The 24,250-nt window shown below is 60.4% G+C and overlaps 1 protein-coding gene across 3 annotated transcripts in view; it reads right to left on the bottom strand.

Moving 5' to 3' along the window:
- PLXNA1 (plexin A1) overlaps positions 1-23,709 on the bottom strand; it is a 44,124-nt gene extending 20,415 nt beyond the window's left edge. Inside the window, exons 1-18 of one of the 3 annotated variants that reach the window (XM_040995320.1) lie at positions 22,462-23,709; positions 20,197-20,379; positions 11,572-11,712; positions 10,551-10,651; positions 10,204-10,327; positions 9,960-10,113; positions 9,756-9,855; positions 8,251-8,365; positions 5,240-5,440; positions 3,491-3,587; positions 3,217-3,410; positions 2,975-3,126; positions 2,772-2,892; positions 2,365-2,501; positions 1,027-1,194; positions 842-935; positions 308-547; positions 77-220 (exon numbers count right to left, since the gene is read on the bottom strand). In XM_040995320.1, coding sequence (XP_040851254.1) covers positions 77-220; positions 308-547; positions 842-935; positions 1,027-1,194; positions 2,365-2,501; positions 2,772-2,892; positions 2,975-3,126; positions 3,217-3,410; positions 3,491-3,587; positions 5,240-5,440; positions 8,251-8,365; positions 9,756-9,855; positions 9,960-10,113; positions 10,204-10,327; positions 10,551-10,651; positions 11,572-11,712; positions 20,197-20,379; positions 22,462-23,706 — 3,711 coding nt within the window. In that variant the 5' untranslated portion in view covers positions 23,707-23,709. The remainder of the gene's footprint in view (positions 1-76; positions 221-307; positions 548-841; positions 936-1,026; positions 1,195-2,364; positions 2,502-2,771; positions 2,893-2,974; positions 3,127-3,216; positions 3,411-3,490; positions 3,588-5,239; positions 5,441-8,250; positions 8,366-9,755; positions 9,856-9,959; positions 10,114-10,203; positions 10,328-10,550; positions 10,652-11,571; positions 11,713-20,196; positions 20,380-22,461) is intronic. The other 2 variants (XM_040995321.1, XM_040995319.1) reach the window with 2 other exon arrangements.
- Positions 23,710-24,250: the final 541 nt, after the last annotated feature.

A 24,250-nucleotide genomic window follows, 5' to 3' on the forward strand; every position in this document is an offset into this window, starting at 1 on the left:
AAGAGCCCAGAGCTGGGGCCAGGGAATCACTTGCAAGTTCTTCCTCCCAGGTGGATAGGCCAGCTAGGAGACGCACCGTGACCTTGTGCTGTCCGGTGAGATTGGGTGACTCGCACAGCAGCTGTGTTTCTGACACAGTGAGGATGCAGGGCGTGGAGCCAATGAGCACTGTGTAGTTGAGACGGGAATTGCCAGGTGCAGGGGGCAAGAGGTTCCGGCCCTGTAATGGGAGCAGGGTGAGCTGGGGAGTCCCTGATGGGCAGGTTCCTGAAGCCCCTGCCTCATCCTGCCCCACATCAGGACCCACCTTGAGGATGAGTGGGGAGCTGGGCTTGAGCTCCAGCAGGCCAGTGGGGCTCAGGGGTTCCAGCACAGGGTCAGGGTAGTAGAGGAAGGAGGAGGAGTTGAGCACCAGCAGGGCACGCACATTGTCCATGACGAAGCCCAGTTCATCCGGCCGCTCGCCCAGCTCAGGTGGGGTGCGTGTCGGGTTGTCCACAGACGGTGCTCGGCACACCATAGTGGTGTCATTGTATACCATGCAGCTCTGGAGACACGGGGCACCATTACACTTGGCTGAATGCCCTATGTACCAGTGCTCCTTAGGGAGCCCACCCAAGGGAGGGGGTGCCTCAGGACAGGAAGAGGCTCAGTGCCTAAAGCCCAGGCCCTTCCTAGACTCCAAGCAAAGTCATCTTCCTTCCCTGGGGATCTCCCACCAGGATCCAGGATGGCACCAGCTGTGAGAGTAGGGAGGTCAGAAATGGGATCGCCAGTCCAGGGGCCTAAGGGGAAGGCAAGGCAGGTGGACTCGGGGTGGCTGGTAGAGGTGGGGACTCACATTCTCCCGCTCTACACCTCCATACTTGGCTCGGATTCGAGGTTCACGGACGGTGGCCAGATTGGTACCTATGACAGTCAGGAGGGTCCCACCACTAGGAAGTAAAGGGGTGGGGAACCATCAGCCAACGCTCAGGGGAAGACAGTGGGGGGATAGTTCTGGGACCCTGGTCGACTGGTTTCTACCTGTTGATGCTCCACTCGGGGTCGATGCGCAGGATGGTAGGGTCCTCGGTGTAGTTGTACTTCACCTCAGGGTTGGTGAGCTGGGCACGGTTGATGTTGATGATAATGGGGGCGCTGCCCGGGTTCTGCCCAGGGGGTGTCAGGCAGCGGATCTCTCGAGAGTTTCTCCTGGAAGGCCGAGGAGGATGGTAAGGGGACATTGAGGACACCAGCAGAGCTCACCTTTAGGGTAAGCTAAACACCAGGCTTTGGCGCAGTCAGGACCAAAGCAAATACCAGGCCTGCCTCCAGGCAGCGACCGCTGTAGCTGCCACTGTCCCCTCCAAGTACCATGCCACCTGGTCCTATCTCCAGCCCTCCCAGCTCCTGGAACCCTTCCCACATGGCCCTGCTTCGCCTGTGACCTGCAGGTCTATTTTTCTCAAAGGCCTCTGCCGGCAGAATAGATTGCTCCTACCTCTGGCACCTGGTCTGACAATTGTGGCCAGGGCTCCATGCCTGGCAGGGGCTCCATCCCTCCACAGTGTATGCCAGCAAGCCCCCCCCCACCGGCTGGGAAGCGGGCAAGAATTGAGAGACCGAGGCCATGACCCCAGCCTTTCCCATCTGTTCCAGAGGCATTAGCCCTGAACCTGCCCTTGCAGAGTCCTCAGAGCTCGGAGTCAACTCCCTCGCCTTGGTAAGGCAGGGACCTTCCCTCTGTTGGTCTCATCAGAGTAACAGGCCTTGATTCTCAAGCCCCTGGACAGGGAGCTGTCTGGGGTGAGGGTCACTGGTGACCCCCAAGGTGCTGAGATGGCCACTGGGTTCCCTGGGCTCCTTTGGCAGAGTGGAGAAGCCACATGGCCATCGCTGGGGACGAATCTGATAATGGTTAATTACCATGGGGCCTCGCCATTATCATCCCGAATCCAAAATTATCCACTTCAGACCTCAGGGCTTTTGTTAGGAGCTCTATGTTTTCTCAAAATTTCTTCTTAAATACTTCTTACTTTGTACCCCAGGAAATCCCCACTCCCAGGGACACGGGACAGGGCACACAAAGCCCTGTAAGTCCCCACCTCCAGGAAGTCAGGCCCCACCCACTCACCACCCCCTCCCTTATGGCCTCCTTCCCTCCTCCCTCTGTGGAGGTAGCCTCTGTCTCCATGGCAACCCTCTCCTGCCTCTCGGTTTCCATAGTAATCACCCCAGCCAGCTCTCCATACCCCCTGTTTCCCAGGCAACAGGAGGGGGCCGGCAGCCATCTGAACTGGGAGGTACAGCCCTGGCCCCTCAACCACCAGCAGCAGAGGGCGGGCAGGGCCCTAGCCCCCTGCTCCCACCTGCATTCCCTACCAGGAGAAGGAGCAGGGTCGGCCGCCGATGGACACGGCCACGTCACTGCCTGCGTTCAGGTGGCTGCCCTCTATGCCAATCCAGGTGCCCCCTGACAGGGGCCCTCGGGAGGGGCTCACACGGTAGAAGGTGGGTGTCTGCAAAAGAAGGGCTTGTTAGCGCTTCCAGGGAAGCTCTGCTGGCTCGCGTGGCTGTCCATGTCCCCAGACAGGAGGGGCCCATGTGCCACTGGGCTCTCATTTGCTCAGAGTTCTCAGACATAGCCCAGGCAGGCAGGGCAAAGGCAGTGGGTAGAGGTAGGGACAGGAACCCTCAAGGGGGCACAGCACATGGCAGCTATGGCCCAAGGGGTGGAGCACTGGGGCAGGCCTCGCCCATGGCCAGCAGAGGAACAGGCTGGCACTTACCACGAAGGTGAAGCGCTTGGGTGACAAGGCCCGGTAGTGCGGAGAGCAGTCCCGCACACACACTTCCACCAGGGCATCATGGGACCGCACTGTGCTGGCATCCCCTATCTCACAGACGATCCTGTGGGCATCGGAAGGCCTCAGGGACGGTGCAGGCAGCCCCTGGACTCTACCAGGCCCCCTCCCCGCCACACCACACTCACTGCTCAGCGCTGATATACTCGCTCTCCACGGGGCTGCACAGCACCTTGCCCACGCGCACACCCAGCCGCACGTCCTCAAACCGCAGGCCCAGGTTCTCTCCTGTGATGGTCAGCCGTGTTCCTCCCTGTCTCGGGCCAGTCTCTGGGGACAGCTGGGAGAGAACCAGGCCACAACACCACTCTACCAGGTGCCGGGTGGGGGACTGGGCAGGGCACGGATCACCACCTCAGGCAAGGCCTACCTTGAGGATCTTAGGGTCAGTGCAGCGGCTACTGCCGTGGCGAGCATGCATCCAGGCGGTGGGCACATCGGCTGGGCAGTGGTGGCGCAGGGAGCAGCGGCGCTCAGCCACACACCAGCCACACTCGAAGCGTGGGTCGGCCTTGAGGCAGAGGCCACAGCTCTCACGAAGGGCTGGGCACTTGTAGAGGTGAGCTGCACGGTAGGGGAGGGGAGCGTAGTCAGCCGGGCCCTGTCCACCACCTAACCTAACCGGCCGGCCAGCCCTGACTCACCCTGGATGTTCTGAGGGTTGTCGATGACAAAGTTGCCGTTCCACACAACGGACAAGTTCACGGGCAGGTCACTGATGTCATTCCCCTCATAGGAGTACTGTGGGCGGCAAGCATAGCAGTCAGGCTGGGGGCACAGACCACGAGCTCCTGGACACGACAAAAGTGGCTCCTGAGGGTGATGGGGCTTGGGGAGGTCTAGTATCCAGGCTCCTGCGAAGACTGGTGTTTCCAGCCAGGAGAGAACCACCATCTACCTCAGCAAGCCCTTGCCTGTCATGTCCCTTTTATCAGGTCCCACAACACCACCACCCCAGCCCAGGGCATTCTAGCAGCCATCAAGGCCCTCCCCAGGGGACTTCCCTGCTTCCCAAGGTAGAACTCCATGGGCTCTCCTTGGGGACCACCCCAAACCACAGGGAATCTGCAGCCCCAGAAAGTGCCTTGCTGGCATCCCTGAAACAAAACCGGGGCTCCAGCTGGGTTCCTGGAACACCCTTCGGGGGTGCTCTGTGAACTTCAACATCTTCATCTCTTGCACCGATGTGTGAGACGCCTGCGTCACTCAGCCTAGCGGCACCCCAGCCCCATCCCGGGCGCCCCAGCTGTGTTCTACTTTCCGTAGTTGATGACCTCAACTCCGCTCCCCTGCCCGGGCAGAGGCAGGGAGCCTGGCCTCTCCGAGGGCCAGGCTGACAATTCATCCTGGTTTTATCGCAGGCATTTAATTGGATCCCATCAAAGGCCCTGATACTCCCTCTTCCCTTTAGCAGAGGCTGACGGAAAGATAAATGAGAAGCAGGAGGAAGGGGCGGGGGTGGGGAGGACAACAGAGGCGCACGATGGGGAGTCACAGGGGAAGCAGACACAGGCAGCCTGTGAGACTCACGAAGAATGGACAGGACCAGAGAGGGATGTCATGCTGGTAGGGGGTAATCCTCATGGCCCCCTCTGGCCCCAGGGGGCCTGGGCAACCTGCCACATCCCACCAGACCCTTCTAGGACTGACCAGAGTCATCCTTGGGGCAGCAGGAGCCTGACCTCCGACCTCATCAAGATTCTGCCTCTGTGACTCCGGGATGGGGACTAAGCTGATAACTCAGTGTCCCCCGCGACAGTACACAGCCATCCGCCCTGCCCACCAGGGCCCAGAGAAGTCCAGAAGACCCTTTCTCTTGCTTGCACCCTTCCTGAAGAGGTGGGGAAACTTAGGTGGCTGCAGGCCCTCTGGGCATGAGCCAGGGCAGCCAGTAGGACCTGTGCCCATGCACTCAGCCTCTCCCGACTCCTAGGGAGAGGGCTTGGCCCTGCAGACATCATCCATCACGACACTCCCAGGGCTTTCCAAACGTCACTGTATTGCACTGGAAGCTCCAAGTATCATGTTTCCTTGGTGCATGGGCCGTGCTCATCTGCTAATGCACAGATATTGACTGACGCAGGCCCTCTGAACGCTGGGCCACAGGACACAGAAAGGAACTGATGGGCTCTGGTGCCCTGGAGTCGGGTGATGGTGGACAGCAGGTACCCGGTCACTGTAGACCTGACCCTCAGTGGATGGAATGTCCCACTGGGGCTTGCTACACTCGCCCTCTCCCCTGGCAGACCAAGCATCAGGGTACTTTTGGTGGCTATGAGGAATGGCAGACAGCCCCACTCACCTGCCAGGCCCAGGCACACCTGCCCCTGGGCCCTGGCCCATGGCAGTGTGTGGAGTCCCTGCCAGCCCCCGCCTGCTCCCACCCGTCTCACCGAAGAATTCTGGCACTGCAGGCTGGAGCTGTTGAAGCGCAGGGCAGTGACGCGTGCTGGGCTGCCTGGGATATGGAATAGGCACTCGTACCCACGCTGGCCTGATTGTGGCTGTGGCAGGTTTCGGGCAGCCAGGGTGATGGGCTTCACCACGCCCACGGGAATGTAGATCTGGGTGGAGGGCAGGATCTGTGGGCAGTCCTGTAAGTGAAAGTCTAGGCTTAGCCCAGGCAAGGGCTGAACAGCTGGTCAACCCCAGTACATTCTGAGACAGCAGTCCATACAGAACCCACTGCACCCACTTTACACCCTGGCAAACTGAGGATCACAGTCAGGAGGGCAGGGGCAGAAGGCCTGGGTTCTGCTCGCCATATACTTGGTGACCGGCCAGGGCAAGCTGTCTGCCCCTGGAGATACATGTCCTGTGTCAAGGACCCAGCACAATCCTGCTGTCCAAAGAGCTCAGCGGGCCTATAACTGCCAAGGCCTTTGGGGCTAAGGCAGCCCAGAGTGAGGCACTGGGATGGCAAGTTCTCGGCCGAGGGCCCCAGGGTGTGTAAAAATAGCCAGAACCCCACAGAAAAACAGCCGGGACTCCTGGGGCTGGTGTTTCGGCAACAATAACTGATGCAATGGCCCAGCTTCCTTGCAGCATGGCTGGCAGGAGCCGCGGAAGAACCAGCCTCTTGGGAGCAGAAGCGTCGGAGCCAGGCTTTAAATAGGGATGCTGAAAACAGGCTGCAGTCTCTGGGCCCTGCAGCAGCTCCCAGGACAGCAAAAGCTCTGGCCCAGCCCTGCAGAGCCCCACGCAGCCCCAGGACCTGTCTGGCCCCTCAAGGAATCTAGGGTAGCATAACTGACTTGGGCCAACTGAGCTCACACTGCATGCATCCCACGCTGGGACGCCCCAGGGTCTGCCATGGTGTGTGCAGGCAGTGGCTACAGCATGGAGACATGAGTAAGCACAGTGGCCTAGACCCACACCCACATTGGTGGTGAACCCAGTGACAACACCCCAAGATGCAAGCTGGAATCCCATGTGGCTGGGCCTCCTCTGGACCATGGTCTGCCCATGAGCTCCCTGGGAGTGACCTGAGCTGCTTCTTATTGCTCATCCAAGGCTGGAAACATTGATGAGGCCTAAATGGTCATACCTGCAGGAAGGCAGAGGATGACCGAGGCAATATCTGAGCCTCTTGGTACTCTTAAGTCTCAGAGACCTCTTGGCAGGAGACACAGAGCAGGCTCACCTGGCAGGAGGTTCCAGCCACCACCACTGGGTGCAGATGCAGCCAGCTAGAGCTCAACGTCAAACTGCCCACCTCCGGCCAGGGCTGTCCCTTCTGACTGCCAACCCCATGCTTTGGGCAACAGCCTTCTCCCTGGTACCCAGTATGCCGTTGTCCAGTTATGTTCTCCATATATTGCAAAGCTAGCCCAGAAAAGCCAGTAGGGGCACCTGCTGGGGCACTGAGAGTATGGCATGAGCTTTAAGTCTCACTTCCCAGCTCGTGCTACCAGGAGGCCATGGAATGCCAGGGCAGCCAGCAGCTTCCAAAAGGTACTTTTCTTTTCTCCCAAGGCGGCCCAGTAACCCTAGAGAAAGACCAGCGGCTCCTGCAAGGCAGCGGCGTCAGCATGCATGGGGGGTATGGTGCCAGGGTCCTTCAAAGTCCCAGGCCCCTCTTCCTCCTTGGGACGAGAAGATGCTGCTTTTGCCATTCTGGTTAGACTTGGTCTGCCTGTCCTGGATGCCCACCCATCCTCTAGTCAGGACAGTTTACTCAACTGACACTGGGGCTGCTGCAAACTCCTACCTCCCAACTGGAGCGCCCTAGGCGTGACAGTGGGGAAAAGCCACTCAGGGAGTAGGCCCAGGGCCAACCTCCTTGGTTCTGTTGAAGCCAGGACCTGGGGTCTCTAAGAGGAATGAAGATGGTCTCTGCTTCCTGCAGTTCCCCACTGGGACCCTGTACCCCAGCCCTATCTGGCTAGCCTTTTCCACGTGCTGGGCTTGTGCTGGTCACCCCCCACCTCCAAGCACAGGGCACAGGGAAGGATCCAGGGTTTTCAGAGTTCCTGTCCCATGCTAGAGCAGGCAGAGCAAGCAGACAAAGTGGGCACATGGCACCTGGACTGCAATGGTCTCAACAGAGGCCAGATGAGGACACAAGGTACAACTGGGTACAAGCAAGTCACCCAGAGGTCCACAGGAGCCACGTAGGGGCAGAGGGGCACGAGAAAGAGGGAGCCCATAGGAGGCTGCTGTGGTCATTAGGCATCCAAGATGTCCCCAATAGTTTATTTTGTTATTTGTGTCCATGTCACACCTCTGGGACTACAGAGCTTCAGCAAAGAGTGCAGATGTGTAGAAGGAATTCACTCACATTCTCTTCTAGTCCCCAGTCCTGCCTCCCCTGTCCAACTCTGGCTCCAGAAACTAGACACAGGGTACCCCCCCACTCCACTGCTATGGGTGTGGACCGCACCTGCCCATCTCAGGCTTGCTAATAGGCCCCAGGTCTCCCTGGCCTATTCTAAGAACGGAAGAAACAGCTTGTTACTCATGAAAAAAGTCAGCACCTTGCCCAGGTCCCACAGCAGTTACTATGTGGTTATAAGTAATTGCCATGCAGTGCTTCAGGCCAGAGCCCACCAGAGCTGCTCCCTCCTCCGCCCAAGGAAGCAGGACAGTGGGCTTCCTGCCCTGTGCCCTCCTGCCCCAGGCTCTCACCTGCACTGGTTCTAGGTCTCAGGTAAGTCTCTGCTGGGCAGCCTGCAGCCCCCAGGCTATAGGGAAGGCTCAGATGCTCAAGGACCACAGAGGAAACATGAACATCTTGGAATCCCGTCCCTGGTGGCCCAGTGTGCAGCCCCAGGATGGGCCCCTGGTGGTGTGTGAACAACATGCAGACATTGCAGCCATTCCTGGTGCTGGGCAGGGGGAGGGGGAGTGAGGTGGGGGAGGGGAATGATCCTTAGGCTGCACCTCCCCCTCAAGCCATCCTTACCTCAGACATGTTGACACGGCCCTCCAGGAAGGCGCAATCTGCAGCGTTGTGCGTACACACATGGCGGTACTTGCACCAGTGACAAGGGAAGGAGCCGTTGACACAGGACAGGCAGCTGCAGTGGGGGGAAATTAAAGGGAGGGCAGGTGGTGAGGCCTGGGGACCTGGCCCAGGCTCCCTGGAGACCACCACAGGCCTTTGTGCCAGCTGCTCATAGCCCACCAAGTTCTTCCCTTCAACTTGCACACAGCCACAACCCTGGTCTCTCAGAGGCCTCACCTCCAGTATAGCCCCCTGGGCCGCTCCCTCCTGCAGGGTCTCTAGATCACCTGGTGGCCCATCCCAGCTCCACCCACCTTGGGACTGCCAGCCACGTGCAACTGTTAGCATCCCAGATGCATGTGTGCAATTTAGCAGCCGCACTAGGATCTCCGTCCTCTTAAGTAAGAACTTGGATCCCAACCCAGTCAGATCTGCCAGGATCTGACAGGCTGAGCCTCGGCACGCATCCCTCCCATGTCAGGAGCTCCCTACCCACAGTGTCCGGGGAGTGGGGGCTTCAGCACACACAAAACTTGCAACCTCCGAGGACATGGCTGCCACCCAGTCCCCAGCACTTCCCCACCTGCTTCGGCCACCCTGTCCCTCTCTTCCCTCAGTGTCCCTCCAGGCCCGTGGTCCAGGACCAGAGAAGTTGTATCTTGGAGGTAAAAATGCTGCCTCATCCTCAGCAAGGGCCCCAACCCCAGATGTCTAAATCCGTTTAGGAGTCGGTCAACAAAGCACAGGCTGGAAAAAAATCAGGTAACTTTTATCCCTGAGGCTCGATCTATTGTCTACTGGGGGCTCCCCACCATCCTCATGCCTCACCTCACCCTGGGTTCCCAAGTCAGGGCCAGAATTGAGTCCCTCTTGCAGCCCCCCTGTCTGGCTCATGGTGGGCTTCAGTGTGGGCCCTCAGTCTTCCTTTCTTTTCTCTGAGACTCCCAGCCAAGCCCTCCACACTTCAGCCAGGGATCTAGAAGAGGCCTGGGTATGCCTAAGAGCTGCCACCGGCCCAGGAGCAGCAGGAACTTGGTGATCGTCTCTGGGCCCCACACCGACCCCAGCAAGCTTATCTCCTCCCTGCTTTCCTGGCCTCCATTCTGGGATCCGTAGGCCACTCACTGCCTACCCCATGGTGGCCATAGGACATCCCATGTGTGAATGGGTACACATCATACTCCTACTCAGGGTTCTACAGCCGACACAGCCCATGACAAATCCCATGCCCTAAGCGTGCCCACGGCTGCTCGAGTGGCTCTGCTGTGAACACGTCCATACAGCCTCAGTCCCCATCCCTGGGAGTCCCTGTAGCCCTATACTTGTGGATGCTTGCACCTGGCAGGCTGCCCCTTCCCTGATGACCTCATTCCAGGAGCCCTGGATTCAGGGCTGCCACCTGCTGCCCCCAGGAGACAGGCAAGTGTAGTGAGCAGGCAGGGCAGGGGGCCCGGGACACTCACGACTGGTGGACACTGCAATTGTAGAAAACAAAGTCCACAGATGCGAACTTCTTCCCCGTCTCCTTGGACTTCAGGTACAGCTTCACCACCCGCTGGTCCCCTGCCGAAACAGCATAGCCCTGGTCAGGAGGGCCATGGGGGGCCACAGAGTACAGAGGAGCACCTCCCCTACAGTCCCACTGCTGGGCCAGCATCTGTACTCACCCTGGCCCCGCGTGATAGGCGCCACCTCACGGGCAGAGGGTGAGCGACAGTGGATGCGGCCGTCTTCCAGGACACTCTCAGACTCGGTGAAGTCCTCAAAGGAGCAGTTGACACCGGCAGAGAGGTCAGGCACGTTCCAGGCCTGCAGCACGAGCTGGGGCACACAGGTGTGAGAAGTGGGTGAGTGAGGTGGTCTCGATCAGCACATCCCGCCTCCCAGCTGTCACAGGGTAGCCACACTCACTGGGACCTGGGACATGGTGACGGACACGTTGCGTGGCTGCACAGTCAGCTGCACACACTGCAGCAGATCTGAGGCGAAGCGCTGGGGTTCATCTGCCCGCTCGCAGGCATCCTGCCTTGAGCAGCTGCAGGCACAGGGTGCTGAGACGCGGCCCATGGGGAGACCCCAGGCCAAGACCACAAGGGTGGTGACATCCCCTGCACCTCCCCTCCCTCCCCCCTAGCATGGTGGCGTCCCTGCTCCTGGTCTGGCTGAGACCCACAGGAGCAATGAGGGAGCTGGGACCACCTGGAGGGGGTCACATGGGACCCCCCCACACCCCTTGTAGCCAGAGCAGCTATACTCACACACTGTGCAGGACACACCAGCCGCAGTGGGGATCCCGGGACCCCAGGCACAGCTCACAGGATGTGTACTGCACACAGCTCTCCACAGGCACCCGCGTCACCTGCGGCAGGGGCTACGTTAGACCTTACCAGTCCTTCCCAGGGGTCCTCAGGCCACTGCCATTCTGCACTTCACATACGCCACAACAGTCCCTGGGCAGGGGCTCTACTCATGCACAGCCCACGCGCAGGTTCCCAGCGCCTTGCCTTTACCATGTCATGTCAAACAGGCCAGGAAGGGAGGGAATCAACAGAGCAAGTGGAGCCGGGGGTTAAGGAGCCCCAGGTTCGACCAGACTTTACTCTCCCAGCCGTCTGGATAGGCTGGTCAGGCCCAAGCAGGAGCACTAAAGGAGGCCAAGATGATGTTCAAAGGGGCAGATCGGGGTTCCATGTGTCTGATCTCACTTGTTCAGCTTGGCTTCCTGGCACAGGGTCAGGACAGCCCACCTAGCTCAGGATAGGCAAGAGCAGAGGAAGGTAGGCGTGGTCTTGCCAGACCTCTCCTGTGCCAACCCACCCTGCATGCGGCCAGAGGGCTACCAGGTTGGGCTGAGGCAGGCTCCACATAGGCTAGGCTCTGAGACCATGGCCACAGTTCCCACAGGGCCCAGGCTTGGCATGCCTACTCCAGGCCTCAGAACCCGGGGGCCCCAGATCCATGGCCCAAACCCCGCAGAGATGATGCCCTGAAGCCGCTCTGGTCCAAGTGCTAGTTTCTGCAATTATTTACACAGGCCAGGAGGCTCTGCAGGCAGCACCCAGACAAGGCCAGCTTATCCACACTGCTTCCCGAGGAAAGACCCCTGCACAGCACACACTGCACTGGTGACCCGGAGCCCTCACCCTGCCACACTAACACCCAGGCCTTGGGGAGGCACCCCTACAGGAGGAGTAACCCCTAGTGCGGGCCAGCCCAACCCTCAGCTCCCCAGTGGCCATTTATCCCAGCCTCCCACCGTGTGACCACAGTGGCACCCACCTGCTTCTCTGTCATGGCATACAGGTACTGGCGGTTGGGGCTGAGGACGAGGTCGCGTAAGATGGGGCTGCCCTCCTGGGCCACCACGCTCTCATAGGCCAGGGCCGGCCGGCCGCCAGGGTTGGAGAGGTCCACCAGGATCTGTGGTGGCAAGGGTCCTGGTGTGGGACTCTGCCACCGCCCCCCCAGGGGAACCTGGCACCAGGCCCCCAGTCTACCACACTCCCTACCCCACTGCCCTCCTCCCAGACATAGCCCCAGGCCTACAGCAGTCAGTAAAAGCCAGGGCCCAGGGCAGGAGTCCTTATGGTTGGACACAATCACGACCTAACCCCCTCCCAAACCACTTGGCCATCCAAGGACAAAGGCTGGGAAAGCCCAGGGTGGGCACCCATCTCTCCTGGTGGCCCCTATGGGCTTGCAGAGAAGTGGGGACAGCAGGGGTCCGGGGCCTATGGGGAACACGGGGAGCCAGTGAAGATGGGAATGAAGACCAGAATCTCTGGGCTGTCCTGGAGGTGGGGACTGCCCCTGTGAGAGGGAGATCACAGCAGGATGAGGGCAAGCCTCTCACGGGTATGGAATACATCCCTTGTTCCAAACAGACCAGGCGTTCATTAGTCAGCCTTCTCTGCTGCAGCTTGCTAGGCTGCAAGTATTTTTAGTTGCTTTTACCAAACAAATGTATTTAGTTAACAGAGAGACCCAGGGGGCTTTCCAGAGATGGGCTCATGGGGCGTGGTGGCCTGGCTCCCTGGTCCTAGGCAAGGCAGCCTCTGCTCCCCACCCTTTGATATCACCCACAAAGTTCCCAAAGCCAGCTCACCTCTCCTCCAGCTCCATTGTAACCACCCGGCACAATGCCCCTTACTGAACTCACCTCCCAACCTCAGTATAGGACAGGGCTGGGCAGACCTTGGCAGTGCCTGAGCCAGCTCAGCCAGGGCTGGACAGAGGGCGGCCAGCCAGGGTGGGGCGCTGTGTCTCGGGGCCAGAGGCTCTGGGCTGTGGGAGAGGGGGAGGGCCACATTCCTGAGAGCTCCAGGCCACCCCCCACATCCGCTCAGCTGCCTCCCCACCAAGCCGACTTAAGTCAAACCAGACCCGGAAGAGGGAGCCCAGAGCAGGGCAGGGGAGGAGGCCCCAGGGTTGGGCCCAGCTGGGACAGCAGCAGGGGCTTGGCCTCGGTTGCTGGGTTACTTCAGCCTGAGCCCTCTGGGACCACAGCGACGCAGTAAGGGGGCCAGCAGGCCAGATCTATGCCTACCCGGGCATGCTGGCTGTGTGGCCTGACCCTGTGTAACCACCTCAAGGGTGTCTGGGAAGTTAGTCCCCCCTCACCCCCCGCCCCCGCCCCCACCCCCGCTGCTGTGACAGGCACTGCTCCAGCTGGCCAGCCCCAGAGAGGGCACTGGCCTGTAGCCGGCCTCAGGACATACGCTGCCCGCATCCCGGCTACAGCGGCGGGACTCAGGTGGGGCACACAGGACCTGTGCCTGTTTCCCCAGCTGTGAAACGGGAGTGACAGGCACCCCTTCCTGGAAGAGAATAGTTCATGTGGAGGGGGCAGGGTGGGGGTGCTGCACAGGGTATTCAGAGTCCCACAGCCATCACCAGACTGAGGCAGCTATACCACCCAGGAGGGTGGGCTGCAGATGGCTGCCTGGGAACCAGGGACAGTAGGGAGGAGCAGGATATGGCCTGGGCAAGGGGCACAAGGGGTACAGGGGACTCTGTCTCAAACGCAGAAGCCTCCAGGAAGACTCCCCATCTCTCACCGTGTTTCCCCATTCCTACAGACGCCCCCAGTAGCAGCCCCAAAGCCACAGTCTGACCCATTTCACTCAGTGCCAGAGCTGGGGCTCCACCCAAGCATCACACCTCCGAGTATGGCATGTACAACTCCTTTAACTTGACCTTGACCTGGCACTCAGGGTGCACCTGAGAGGTACCCCAACTGGAACACATGTAAGAGTGACCAACTTCCTGCCACACGATGCTGGCCCCAGCCCTGCCCCATCTGCCTGCCTTCTCTCCATGCAGGGCTAGGGCTACATGGGCTGGGGCTACAAGCCATTCCAAGGCGCAGCCGGAGATGGCGGGAGCATGCAGAGTAAGTGCAGGGTACAGCAGCCCCTGGGTATGGAGGGTGGGTGGGGCAGGTGGGGGAGAAGGAAGACGCAACTTGAGCCCTGGCTCTGGTACAATCCCCCTGCTCCCTGCCCCAACCCAGGGCAGTGTGCCGACCGGGACAGGTGGCACCAACAGCTGCAGCCGGGAGCATGCGTATCCAGCTGTCCATCGCCACATACCCATCTGTCCGCCCACCTGCCTTGCACTAGGGCCACCCTGACTCCCTGTAAACAGAGGCAGGGAGGACCATCGCAGAGGCCGACTCCTGGGGAGGCCACTGATGACCACAGGGTATGCCTGTGGCGCAGAGAAGGCAGGGTGGGTGCCAGGGAAGTAGCCTGGCAGCCGGAGGCAGGCAACAACCCCAAGCTGAGCGCCAAGTGGTCATGGTCTTGGGTCTCTGGGTGCACATACGCATTACAGGGACATACGCACTCCAATTGGGGGGGGGGTGTATGGCCAGTTACTTGAGGCTCCCAGACAAGCTCACTGTGTCCTGGCTACAGTTTTCAGACTGAGATGCCTGTGTGGCCCACAGGGCCAGGAAGTCGACCAAGGCTTACACAGCTGCACCTGGTGGGGGGAGGGGGAAGCAGGGTCTGTGCCAGAAGTGGGAGGAGGCACAGTATCCTGCCAGGAGGGCATTCCAGGGGAGCAGGAGGGCAGGGCCCAGAGAGCAGGGCAGGCACAGGGCCAGGGTAGCTGGCAGGACAGCAGAACACACGCCGGCTGGGAGCACGCGTGCTGACACCCACACCCCCAGTCTACAGCTGTCCACTCTAGGGCCACCCACCTGGGTGCGGCCCGCTCTCAGGGCAGCTGGGTCCAACAGGCCCTTCCCTGCAGCAGCAGGGCAGCTGACAGAACAAGTGAGAGATTGGAGTGCTGAGCCGTGCTGGGGCATCCTGCTACCCTTCCTGCCTCCAGCTGTCTGTCACCTCCTGGCTCTGCAAATCACTGGTGGCCCCAACAGCCAGCCCCCTGTGGCCTTTCACCACAGCATGCACGTGTGATGGGTTCTGATCTTGCAGAGTCCTGCTTCTTTGGCCATGGCTCACTGAGGACCCACGCCTTCTCAGAGATGGCTTCTGGGGGGTGACCCACGTTATCCATACCCTCCTACACACACACAGTCTTTCCTGACTCTTGCAGCCCTCAGTCCCTCTGTCCCTTCTGTATCCTGGGCACCTCACCTTGGACTCTTGAGCTGAGGGCAGCCAGCGTTCCTGGGGAGGGGATAGGGCACAATGACTTCTCAGGTACAAAGCCAGCCTAGGCACTGACCTGACCACAAACTGAGCACCTGACCCCACTGGGGGCACCCAGGACTTGGGGAGGGCAGCCACTGGTATGAGAATACCCCACATCCTGGGGATTGAAGTCCCAGACCAGTCCAGCCGGCTGCCCAGCTCCCATCAACACCCCAGTCCTGGCCAACTGCTGTGGGCAGGCGGGCAGCTGACGACCCGGCCAGGTCAGCTGTCTGTCCAGTCCGGAGCCAACAAAGGGTCCATTCTCTGGGCTGAGGGCAGGCGGGGGCGCAGAGGAGGATGTCTGGGCTGTCCAGGCCGAGTGCCAAGGCCGGCACGCGCCCTAGTCGCCCGGAGACAGGGGCTGCCCAGCGTGGCCCTGACCTGGGAGAGAGAGTTCCTCTGCTCTGTCCACTCCTTGATGGTAGCCAGGGTGCTGGCCCATGATGCATCACTCAGCCCTCCCCACCCTACCATGAAGTGGGGTGTGCTGGCCGAGCTGATTGGTCTCTGGCCGGGGTAGAGGGACAGAGGGGCGTTAGCCGGCAAGGCCACGGCACTGTGACAGCACAGCTGTCCGGTCTGGTCTCTGTGCAGGCATCACTGCCAAGCTGTTCCTAGTCCAAGGCTGGTAGAGCCCTTTCTCCCTTCTTCTCCCTTAAAAGAGCTCCCCCTCCCCTGGCTGGGGTGGGTTCCATACCCCCTTCCTGGGTCCCCCCTAACATTTTCAGAAAGGCCAGGAGGAATTTGATACTGGAAAAGCAATTAGTGATTTCCTCTCGGCAGTAATTGGGTAATTAAAACATGATTTGCAGGAGGCCTGATGGCTGTAATTGGGCCAGACACACCTGGCAGGGGAGGAGCGGTCCCAGGAATCTGGTCTTCCTTATCCCCAACCCCCACCACACAAAGGAGAGCTGCAAGCAATGAAACCAGGATCCTGCAGGTGGGAGAACCAGGTTGCTGGAGACAGGCTCCAACCTGCTCCAGCCATGACCCTCTGTAGGACAGGGCCTCCCACACCCTCAGTCTCGTCATCTATGGCAGTGCTTGAGAGCCTATGGTTCCCAAGGGTGAGTCTAGGCTGCACCCACTATGGTGGAGGACATGCCCTGGGGTTTCCATCAGCACACATCACTGACAAGGTCTCTGTCAGCTTCAGACAGGCCAAGGACCCCAACTAGAGCCCAGGGCCCAACCAGCATGGGGTCCCAGCAGACGCAGAGCTAGCAGCGGGGCTCATGTGGCCTCCTGTCTTTGTCTCAAACCCATGAACCCACCGTGGCCCTCCAATGCCCCTCCCTCCTAAGATGTCAGAGCCACCTGCAGGCCTGACCCTCAGCATCACTCAGCAGCAGATGAAAGTTCCATGCACACTCCCTGCCTTCCAGCCCCTACCATGCAAATCACAAGGTTATCAGCAAACTCAACCACCACACAGAGACCCAGGCCCCGTGTGGGCAGTGGGCAGCCTGGGGGCCAGGCATCACCCTGTAGCACAAAGGCTTACAGTGGCTGACAAAGGCCTGTATGGAAGGGACCGCAACCAGGCAGGGTCAGGGCACAGCAGCCATAGCTTGTCATAGGCCCACCCCACTTCCCTGCAGCCCCTGAGATGTGGCCACTGCCAGCTGAGCTCCACAGTGAACCTGTGCCCAGCCACAGAGCCCAGGTGCCCTGCCCCAAGGCCTGGCAATCTGTGGGCCCTCAAAGTCCTTCCCCTACAAGCTGCTAAATACCACAATACAATCCCTGGCCACAAATCCAGGTTCCAGGCCTCAGACACAGCCCCAGCATGGCTACCAAAGTAGGCAATGCTGGGTCTCAGGCCCTGTGGGGCTCAACAGGGGCCACAGGACCGATGCCCCCACTCTGGTCCTCCTTCCTCTGTGGACTCTCCCCACCTGTGCTCTGCAGGGATCAGGAGGGGGGGTATGCACTCTGCAGGAGTCTGGGGTTGGTTCTTTTCCTTAGGGAGACCTGGGATGACTCCCAGACTCAAATCAGGGGCTTCCCTTGAGACCTCCTTCCAGGGGTCCAGTCTCCTAGAAGCTGAGGGAGGGGGTAGAAAGGGGACAATGGCCAGGGATGGGGCTCTAGCGGGCAGAAGTGCCGGGACAGGCAGCCTCTGCAGAGGGAGGGGCAGGTGGCAGGCAGGGCTCTAGGGAAGCAGGGGAGGCAGGGGCACCCTCAGCCAGGACTGAGCAGCTGAAGTTGGCAGATCTTAAATTAATCGGCTACAATTTTACACAACAACACGTTTGGCAGGGCCTGGCCAGGGGCCAACCAAGTCCCTGGAGCTCCCCAGGCACTTTTTAAAGCTGGGGAAGGAGTAGGCCAGGGTAAAAGGGGGAGTGGCCAGCCCAGCAGGCCCTGCTCCTCAGGCTGTAGCTGGGGGTTCCCAGGTCCCAGGCTCAGACTTGCAACTGGGAACTGAGAGGAGGTGAAGACGTCCACATCTCTGCTAGCAGGAGGGGAGGAGGAGCTGGAGGCCCACAGAGCAAGAGGCGGTGGGAGAACCCAGCAGGGACACTGTGGCCCACAGCCACACAACACCCAGGCTTGGTCAGGACAACACGGGGAGACGAGGGAAGCAGGAATTTCCTGCCAGGCTCCAGCCAAGAAGCAGCGTGTGTGGCTGCAGGGGAGGGGAAGGGCGTGGGGGGGGGGGGAGCGTCCCTTGCTGTGGGAGGGGTCATGGCAGGGCCTAGGGTGGCACCTACAGGTTACAGAGCCAGGCCAGATGCCTGTGGAACTGCTACCCTGGTTGTGGGAACTAAGCAGCATGTGCCTAAAGCCAGGACAGGGGCGTAGGCCCTGGGGGCACTATGGAACAAGGAGACAGGAGGGGATGCACAGCAGGCAGCAGCTAGAGCCACCTTCCTCCCCCCCACTTGAGAGAGGGCAGGCAGCAGCTGCTGAGGGCCTGCAGGTCAGTGGGGGCACTGGGGGTGGGGGAGGGCTTCCTGGAAGAGCAGCTGCTGAACTGCTGCAGGCCCTGGGCGCCCTCAGGGAGGGCTGGCATTGAAGCAGGGGTCCAACACCCCTACCTTCCCCATCCAGGGAACCTGTCAGGCCCCAGGCACCCTCCTGCAAGGACCCACAGAGGAGCAGGAATGGTGAGGCCCTGGGCAGTGCTGGCTCCACCCTTGCCATGGTTCCCTCTTCTGGGGGGGGAGTTGCTATGAGGCTTCCACGTGAGGCCAGCACACAACCTGTGCTCCGTGTGCCCTTGAGGTGCCCATGCTCAGGAATTCGGAACAGCCTGACAATGGGCAAGCTTGTGGGACTCTGGGGCACACAAGACCTGACACAGGACACAATCGACTTCCAAGACTGCCACAGACCCTTGCCATAAACACAGGCACCCTTAGGAGCACAGGCCTGGGGCTGCCTTGACTGGAGATCCTACAAACAGCCCCAAGTGTCCGGCTCACAGGGTCCACTATCCACTGCCAGCCAGCAGCCCCAGGCACCCCCAAAATGGTGCCACCCACTCACAAGCTGCACCTAGTCTGGGGGGTGGAGTGCTGGGAGGAAGAAACGGTCACCCAGAAAGGGACCTGAACCAGCAACACCAAGGCCCTTGGAGGAATTCACACTCTACTTGGCCAGCTGGACTGCCCAGCAGCCATCCAAACAAGTTGGCAACGGGCCTGGAGGAGTAGGCGACAGGCCACGGGGCCAGGGAGGAAAGGTGGAGGGGACCTCTGGTCATGGCCCAGGGTGGCCTCTTTCCGTGGACCAGTCCACAAATCCAGGTTCCAGGCCTCAGTCCCCTGCCAGATGGGGCAGGGGAGGGTAGCAGAACAATAGCCAACTGGGATTCAGGATTCCTCCCCATCCCCCCAGTCAAAGTTGCCACCCAGAGGTGTCCTGGGGCACAGAGCAGGGGAGGAAGCAGCAATGGGAGCACTGGAGGAACCCGTCTGCCCAGCCTTACTGGGGAACCTGAGGGCGGCGCCAGGACTGCTCTGCCTGCCCCTCTTCCAGCCCACCCACCATCCCAGGGGATGCTTGCAACCCTGGGAGCCGAGTGGAGGTGCCCGTGGGAACGGCTCCAAGCCGACTGTATCTCCCCAGCCTCTGGCATCTCTCCCTAGCACAGCTGTCTGCCAGGCACCACACAGCAGCACATACAGGGCCCTGGGTGGCTCCCTCCTGCCCTAAGAGGGCGAGCGACAGGGAAAAGCCCCTTGTGCCAGAGGCCAAAAGCTCCAGCAGAGGACCTGGCTGAGGGCACTAGAGGGTACTGAGCTGTGTTGGGAGCTCACAGGGTCCTGCCCACCACAGTTCTGCACTCAGCAGCAGTCCGCAGACACCTAGCCTAGGTCATGAACACCTGGGCTCATTCCACAGTGAGGCTGAAAGCTCAAGTGTGGGACTGGGGGAGTCGGAAGGGGTGTTCCCTTCCCAGACAGCAGAGGGACATGAGTCCCAAGGCAACCTCCATGGCCCAGGCCAAGAGCTTGGAGGCCCTGGCTGGCAGCAGGCCCAGCCCCACCCACGGGTGCACACACAGCAGGCGGGGAGCTGTGTCAGTGCCGGCCCTGGTGGCTGGTATTTCATCCCCAGGCCCGCCCCTGCTTGCTGAGTCCTGCCGCACCCGGCACCCCCACCCCGCAGTCTCCCAGGGAGCTTGCTTTAGCAGTTCACCCTGCCCTAAAGCCTGGTACCTACCCAGTAATACCCACCCACAGGTCCAGAGGCTTCCTTTTTGCCCTCACTCTCCAGGAAGCCCTCCTGGTCCAGCTCAGCATTGGTGGGAAGGAGAACGCAGAGGCCAGGGAGCCCTTCCACACCCCTCACCCTGAGGGGCCAGGAACACTGTCCCTCCAGTGCCCTGTACACCACTCCTCTGGCAGCAGCCCAAGGTGGCGTGGTGGCGGGGGCCTACCCTTCCCCTGCCCTTGGCCTTGCCGCCGCCCTCGTGCAGGGCATTGCTGTCTCAGCAGACACTGGATCTGCCAGGGCTCAGGAACAGAACCGGAGGGGAGGGGGCCCGCGCAGGCCACCCCACCCCCACCTCTCCTCAGCCTTCTGGAGTCATGAGTACACTACAGAGCCTGCCCCACTAGCCTTGGCCTCCAGGCTGCATGGCCTCTAAGGGTCCTCACCCAGGCTTGGACCCTTACTGGGCACCAGTGAAGTAAGCCCCTCAAGGTCCCTGGGCCCAGACCCTGCTCCCTCACCAGATCCCAAGTTCCCACATCCCCACACCCCATGCCCATCCTGGCCTAACCTTGCGGATACGGCCGCTGCGAGTGCCGGCAAACACCACGGTGCGGCCACGGTAGTCGTAGGCGGCCACGGCGGTCAGGCCATCGTCCTTGTCCACGAACAGGGGTGTGCCCTCGATGGTGACCGTGCCACCCAGGGGCTGGTTGAAGTCCTGCCCGCAGAAGTCATCATCGATCTGCAGGGGCTGTGAGCAGGGACAAGGTGAGAGTCATACCACGGACACCTCCCTGGGGACGGGGCCTCCCAGTTGGGCCTTTGCAGTCAGGCCAGGGGCCAAGGAGGGTCTTCCAGGAACAAGCACACAGCCATTAGGCCAGGCTGTGCAGTCCAATGGAACAGGGGTCCTCAAGCCCACTGAGAGACAGAGAGATCGAGGCTGAAGCAAGCACATCTCCCATGTCTCCTGCACCTGGCTCTGCACAGAGCACAGCCTGGGGAGCCACTGGCCCCTGAATGGCACGACCTCAGTGTGGGAGCCACCAAGCAGGCAGGACCCTCATGTGTCAGGCCTGCTGCTCTGGGGGCCCTACCAGTCACAGCGGCAGCTGGATAGAGGTGGGTGCAGCCTGGCGTGGGGAGCTGGGTCTTCGCTCAGAGCACTGAAGAGGGTAGAGACCCCAGTGGAGTTCCTCCCAATGGGAGGGAGCCAGTCACACCTCCAAGGCACAGGAAGGGACTGTGGAACGGGTAGCAGGGAGGCAATCCATAGCACGAGGTGCTGGGGGGCCGGGGCGGGGGCAGGCAGCTACTTACTGAGAAGCCAAGGAGAGGGAAGGGCAGGGTGAAAAAGCCGAAGGCACAAGTAAGATGACAACTTGATCCCGCTACAAGCTGGGAGCAGAGAGGCCATAAAGCAGATGCCTTAGGGGAGGTTGTGCCAGAGCTGGGAGCCATCGGGGAGCCCTCCTGGGAAGGGTGGGGCTTGGACACGGACAGGGCAGGCAGCATGATGCTGGGGTCCATGCAGTAGATGTGGGGGACATGAGGGGGTGAAGAGTGTTCCATTGCAGGCAGGGCCGCAAGGAATTTCCCGCTGTTCGGCAGGGCCCACCCGGGCGGATGTCTCTACAACCACCTGAATGCAGCTCCACCTTCTTTTGCATGGACACTGGACCACTCTGCGGAAGAATTCTAATCCATCCTGGCATTTGCCACTGCAAGGTTAACCTTTTGCTCAGCCTGAGCTTGGAGGTCAATGTCTTGCAAATGGGGCCCTTTATCATTCCTATTGTCTTGGCTGTCCCCATTGAACCTATGCTAATCAAGGGACCTGTATTTAGGCTTTCATTCTTTCCTTGATCTTTAAGTTCTCCTTTTCTTTGTGATACAAGATTGAATTGTAGGATAAGAATCCTAGCAGGAACTTCTAGGTAATGTTAGCAGGAACTTCTATTGTTTCTAGGTAAAACTAATGGCAGAATTATCCTTAGAAACACCCACTTGTTCATGACGTAAAAAGTCTGAGCCAGAATTTGACTGATTTTGTATAAATAAAGCGGACAGCTTTTGTGCATTGTCCATTATGATCATGAACTCCTAGTGGTCCGTCTCTTTCTTTCCTCTTTACGCCTCATCCACGCACCCTTCTCGAGTTCCGAACTCAGCTGGAGCTGGACTCCGGCAGCATGAGCTGTCCCTGAGCCCACACGGTGGAGAGGCCTGGGAGAGGTCGGGCGACTGCATCCACCACGGGTACCTGGGTGGTCCCCACAAGGAGTGGTACTCCCAGCTTAGAGGGCAGCAGCCTCAGAGGGCACGGGCCTGGCCTCGGGTGCTTGCCTGGGAACTGCCTGCTACCCCAGAGTGCAAAGGAGACACTGCCCAAACAGAGGCTGGTACAAGGCCAGCCCACAGTGGGCACCTAAGGAGAAGCGCAGGGGGTGCTACCCAGCACATGGTATGTCAGGGACAGAGTGCTGCCTGTATGCAATGACATCCACGCCCACTGCTGCCAAGGAGGTGGAAGCCCAAGGACACAGAGCCACCATCACTCCAGAGATACTGTCGGGGGCCTATGCAACCAGATAATATCCTAGCTCTGCCTCTACTGGCTATGTGACCCTGGACAAGTTGCCCCACCTCTGCATCTTGGGGACGTTGTCTATAAACTAAGGATAAATCAAACAAGCAAGATGGCGAGGTGGCATAACCAGTTAAACTGCTGCCTGCAACACCTGCATTCCATATGAGTGTTGGTTTGAGTCCCAGCTACTCCACTTCTGACCCAGCTCTCTAGTAACGGCCTAGGAAAGCAGCCAGTACTCACCGAGTTGATGCAGCCCAGCTCCTTGTTGAGCAGCCAGGGCAGCGAGAGCTTGCCCTCGCCGCGGTAGCACGATTGGATGCGCTCCTTGATCTTCTCCTTGATGGCCCTGAGCGTGAAAAGGCACAGCGCCGACTCCTTGGGTGGCTTCACGCGGTTCTTCTGGCCCTGGGCAAACACGGTGAACAGCACCTCCTCGTCCTCTGCCAGCCCCAGCTGCTGGGCCAGGGCACGGCCAGGCCGGCTCAGGTAGGCATCTTGCACCAGGCGGTACTCCACGCCCGCCTGCTCGCAGCCAATAGGGAACTCCACGTACGAGTAGAACTTGGGGTCGTCCACGCACAGCCGCACGATCTTGGAGGTGAAGAAGTGCTCGCCAGCGGCGTCGGGTGAGGTGAGCTGTGTGTCCAGCTGCAGGGTGAGGTAGTAGACAAACTGCTCGCTACGGAAGCTGTACACATAGTAGATATCAAAGGCCGGGAACTTGGACAGGGTGTCGGATGGGATCTTGAGCTGTGACGATACGAACTCATCCTGGTACACGAAGCCGAACATGTCAGCATCCTCCTCGTTGGCCATGAGGCGGCGGCTGGACAGCGTGGGGAAGTACTCGGACTTGCCATCGATGGGTGTGCCCACAAACAGCTTGGCCTGGCCCTGGCCCGGCGGCCCTGCGATGAGCACGCCAGCCATGCTGCCGGCCTCACGCACACTCGAGAGGTAGTGCTCCTTGCGGTGGTGTGGCTCGCCCAGCTTGAAGAGGTCGTCGAGCCGCAAGAACTGGCAGATGCCCTGGGAGGCACTGCCGCAGGCCAGCAGGCGGTTGGCGGCATAGTCCAGCAGCAGCAGCTTGTTGACATTGTCGGTGCTGCCCAGGCCGTGCGGGCACGACTGCACGCTGGGGGGCGGGTAGCACTTCTCGTTGTCCTCCACAGGGCCTGTCACATGTGCCCGAAGCAGCGTCAGGTTCCCCGAGAGCTTGTAGATGCGGTTCACTGCGCCCACATACACCTCGCCCGTCTGCTCGTGGACCACCAGGTGAGTGAGGCCCCAGTCACTAGCCGGAAAGGTGCGGAAGGCGGGCTGTGTGCCCCCACCCAGCCTGGGCGTGCCTACCACTTGCTGTGTGCCCCCCAGGAGCAGTGGCAGCAGCAGCATTGGAAGTGCCCACGGGCTCTGAGGTGGCAGCGGCATGGCGGGTAGGGGCCTCAGGCTGAGCCACTCAGGTCCTGCAGGGGTGGGCTTCATGGGGCTGGGAGCCTCAACCCTGGGGGAAGAATGGGCGGGACAGGGTCAGTGAGGGTGGGCATGGCCTGCACACCCACGACAGTGCCCCCATGTGCAATCTATCCCTAGAGCCATCCCTGCTGCATCTCCAGCAGGCAGGATCTAGCTGGGGCGAAGCCAGAGGCAGAGGAGAGGGCAACTCCTTGGCCCAGGGCTCTGCAGTGAGGGTACACTACATGTTGCCACGACCAATCAAGCTGCAGCTACCCCAGCTGCGGACAGCACCAGTTCGAGATGCAGGAGGGAGACTGGGGGCAAGGGCCTGTGGCCTGGGTTGGGACTGGCCGGATGGCATATCCAGGCCCTCCTTCCCAGGCTGGGCGACCTCCTTCCTGCTCCAGCTTCTTGGGGGCAACCACCACCACAGTCACCCACTCATCGCCACCTCCACAGTGCTTGCCACTACTGTCTGGGGCTAGCCTGGGCAGGAGGCTAGCAGGCCTGTGGGCACACACAGTTAAGTGACGTCAGCTCTACTCCCTGTACTTTTCCTACTCCGCCTCAT

Source organism: Ochotona curzoniae, unplaced genomic scaffold, assembly GCF_017591425.1.
Source record: "Ochotona curzoniae isolate NIBS_2020 unplaced genomic scaffold, NIBS_Ocur_1.0 contig_908, whole genome shotgun sequence".
Lineage (NCBI taxonomy): Eukaryota > Metazoa > Chordata > Mammalia > Lagomorpha > Ochotonidae > Ochotona > Ochotona curzoniae.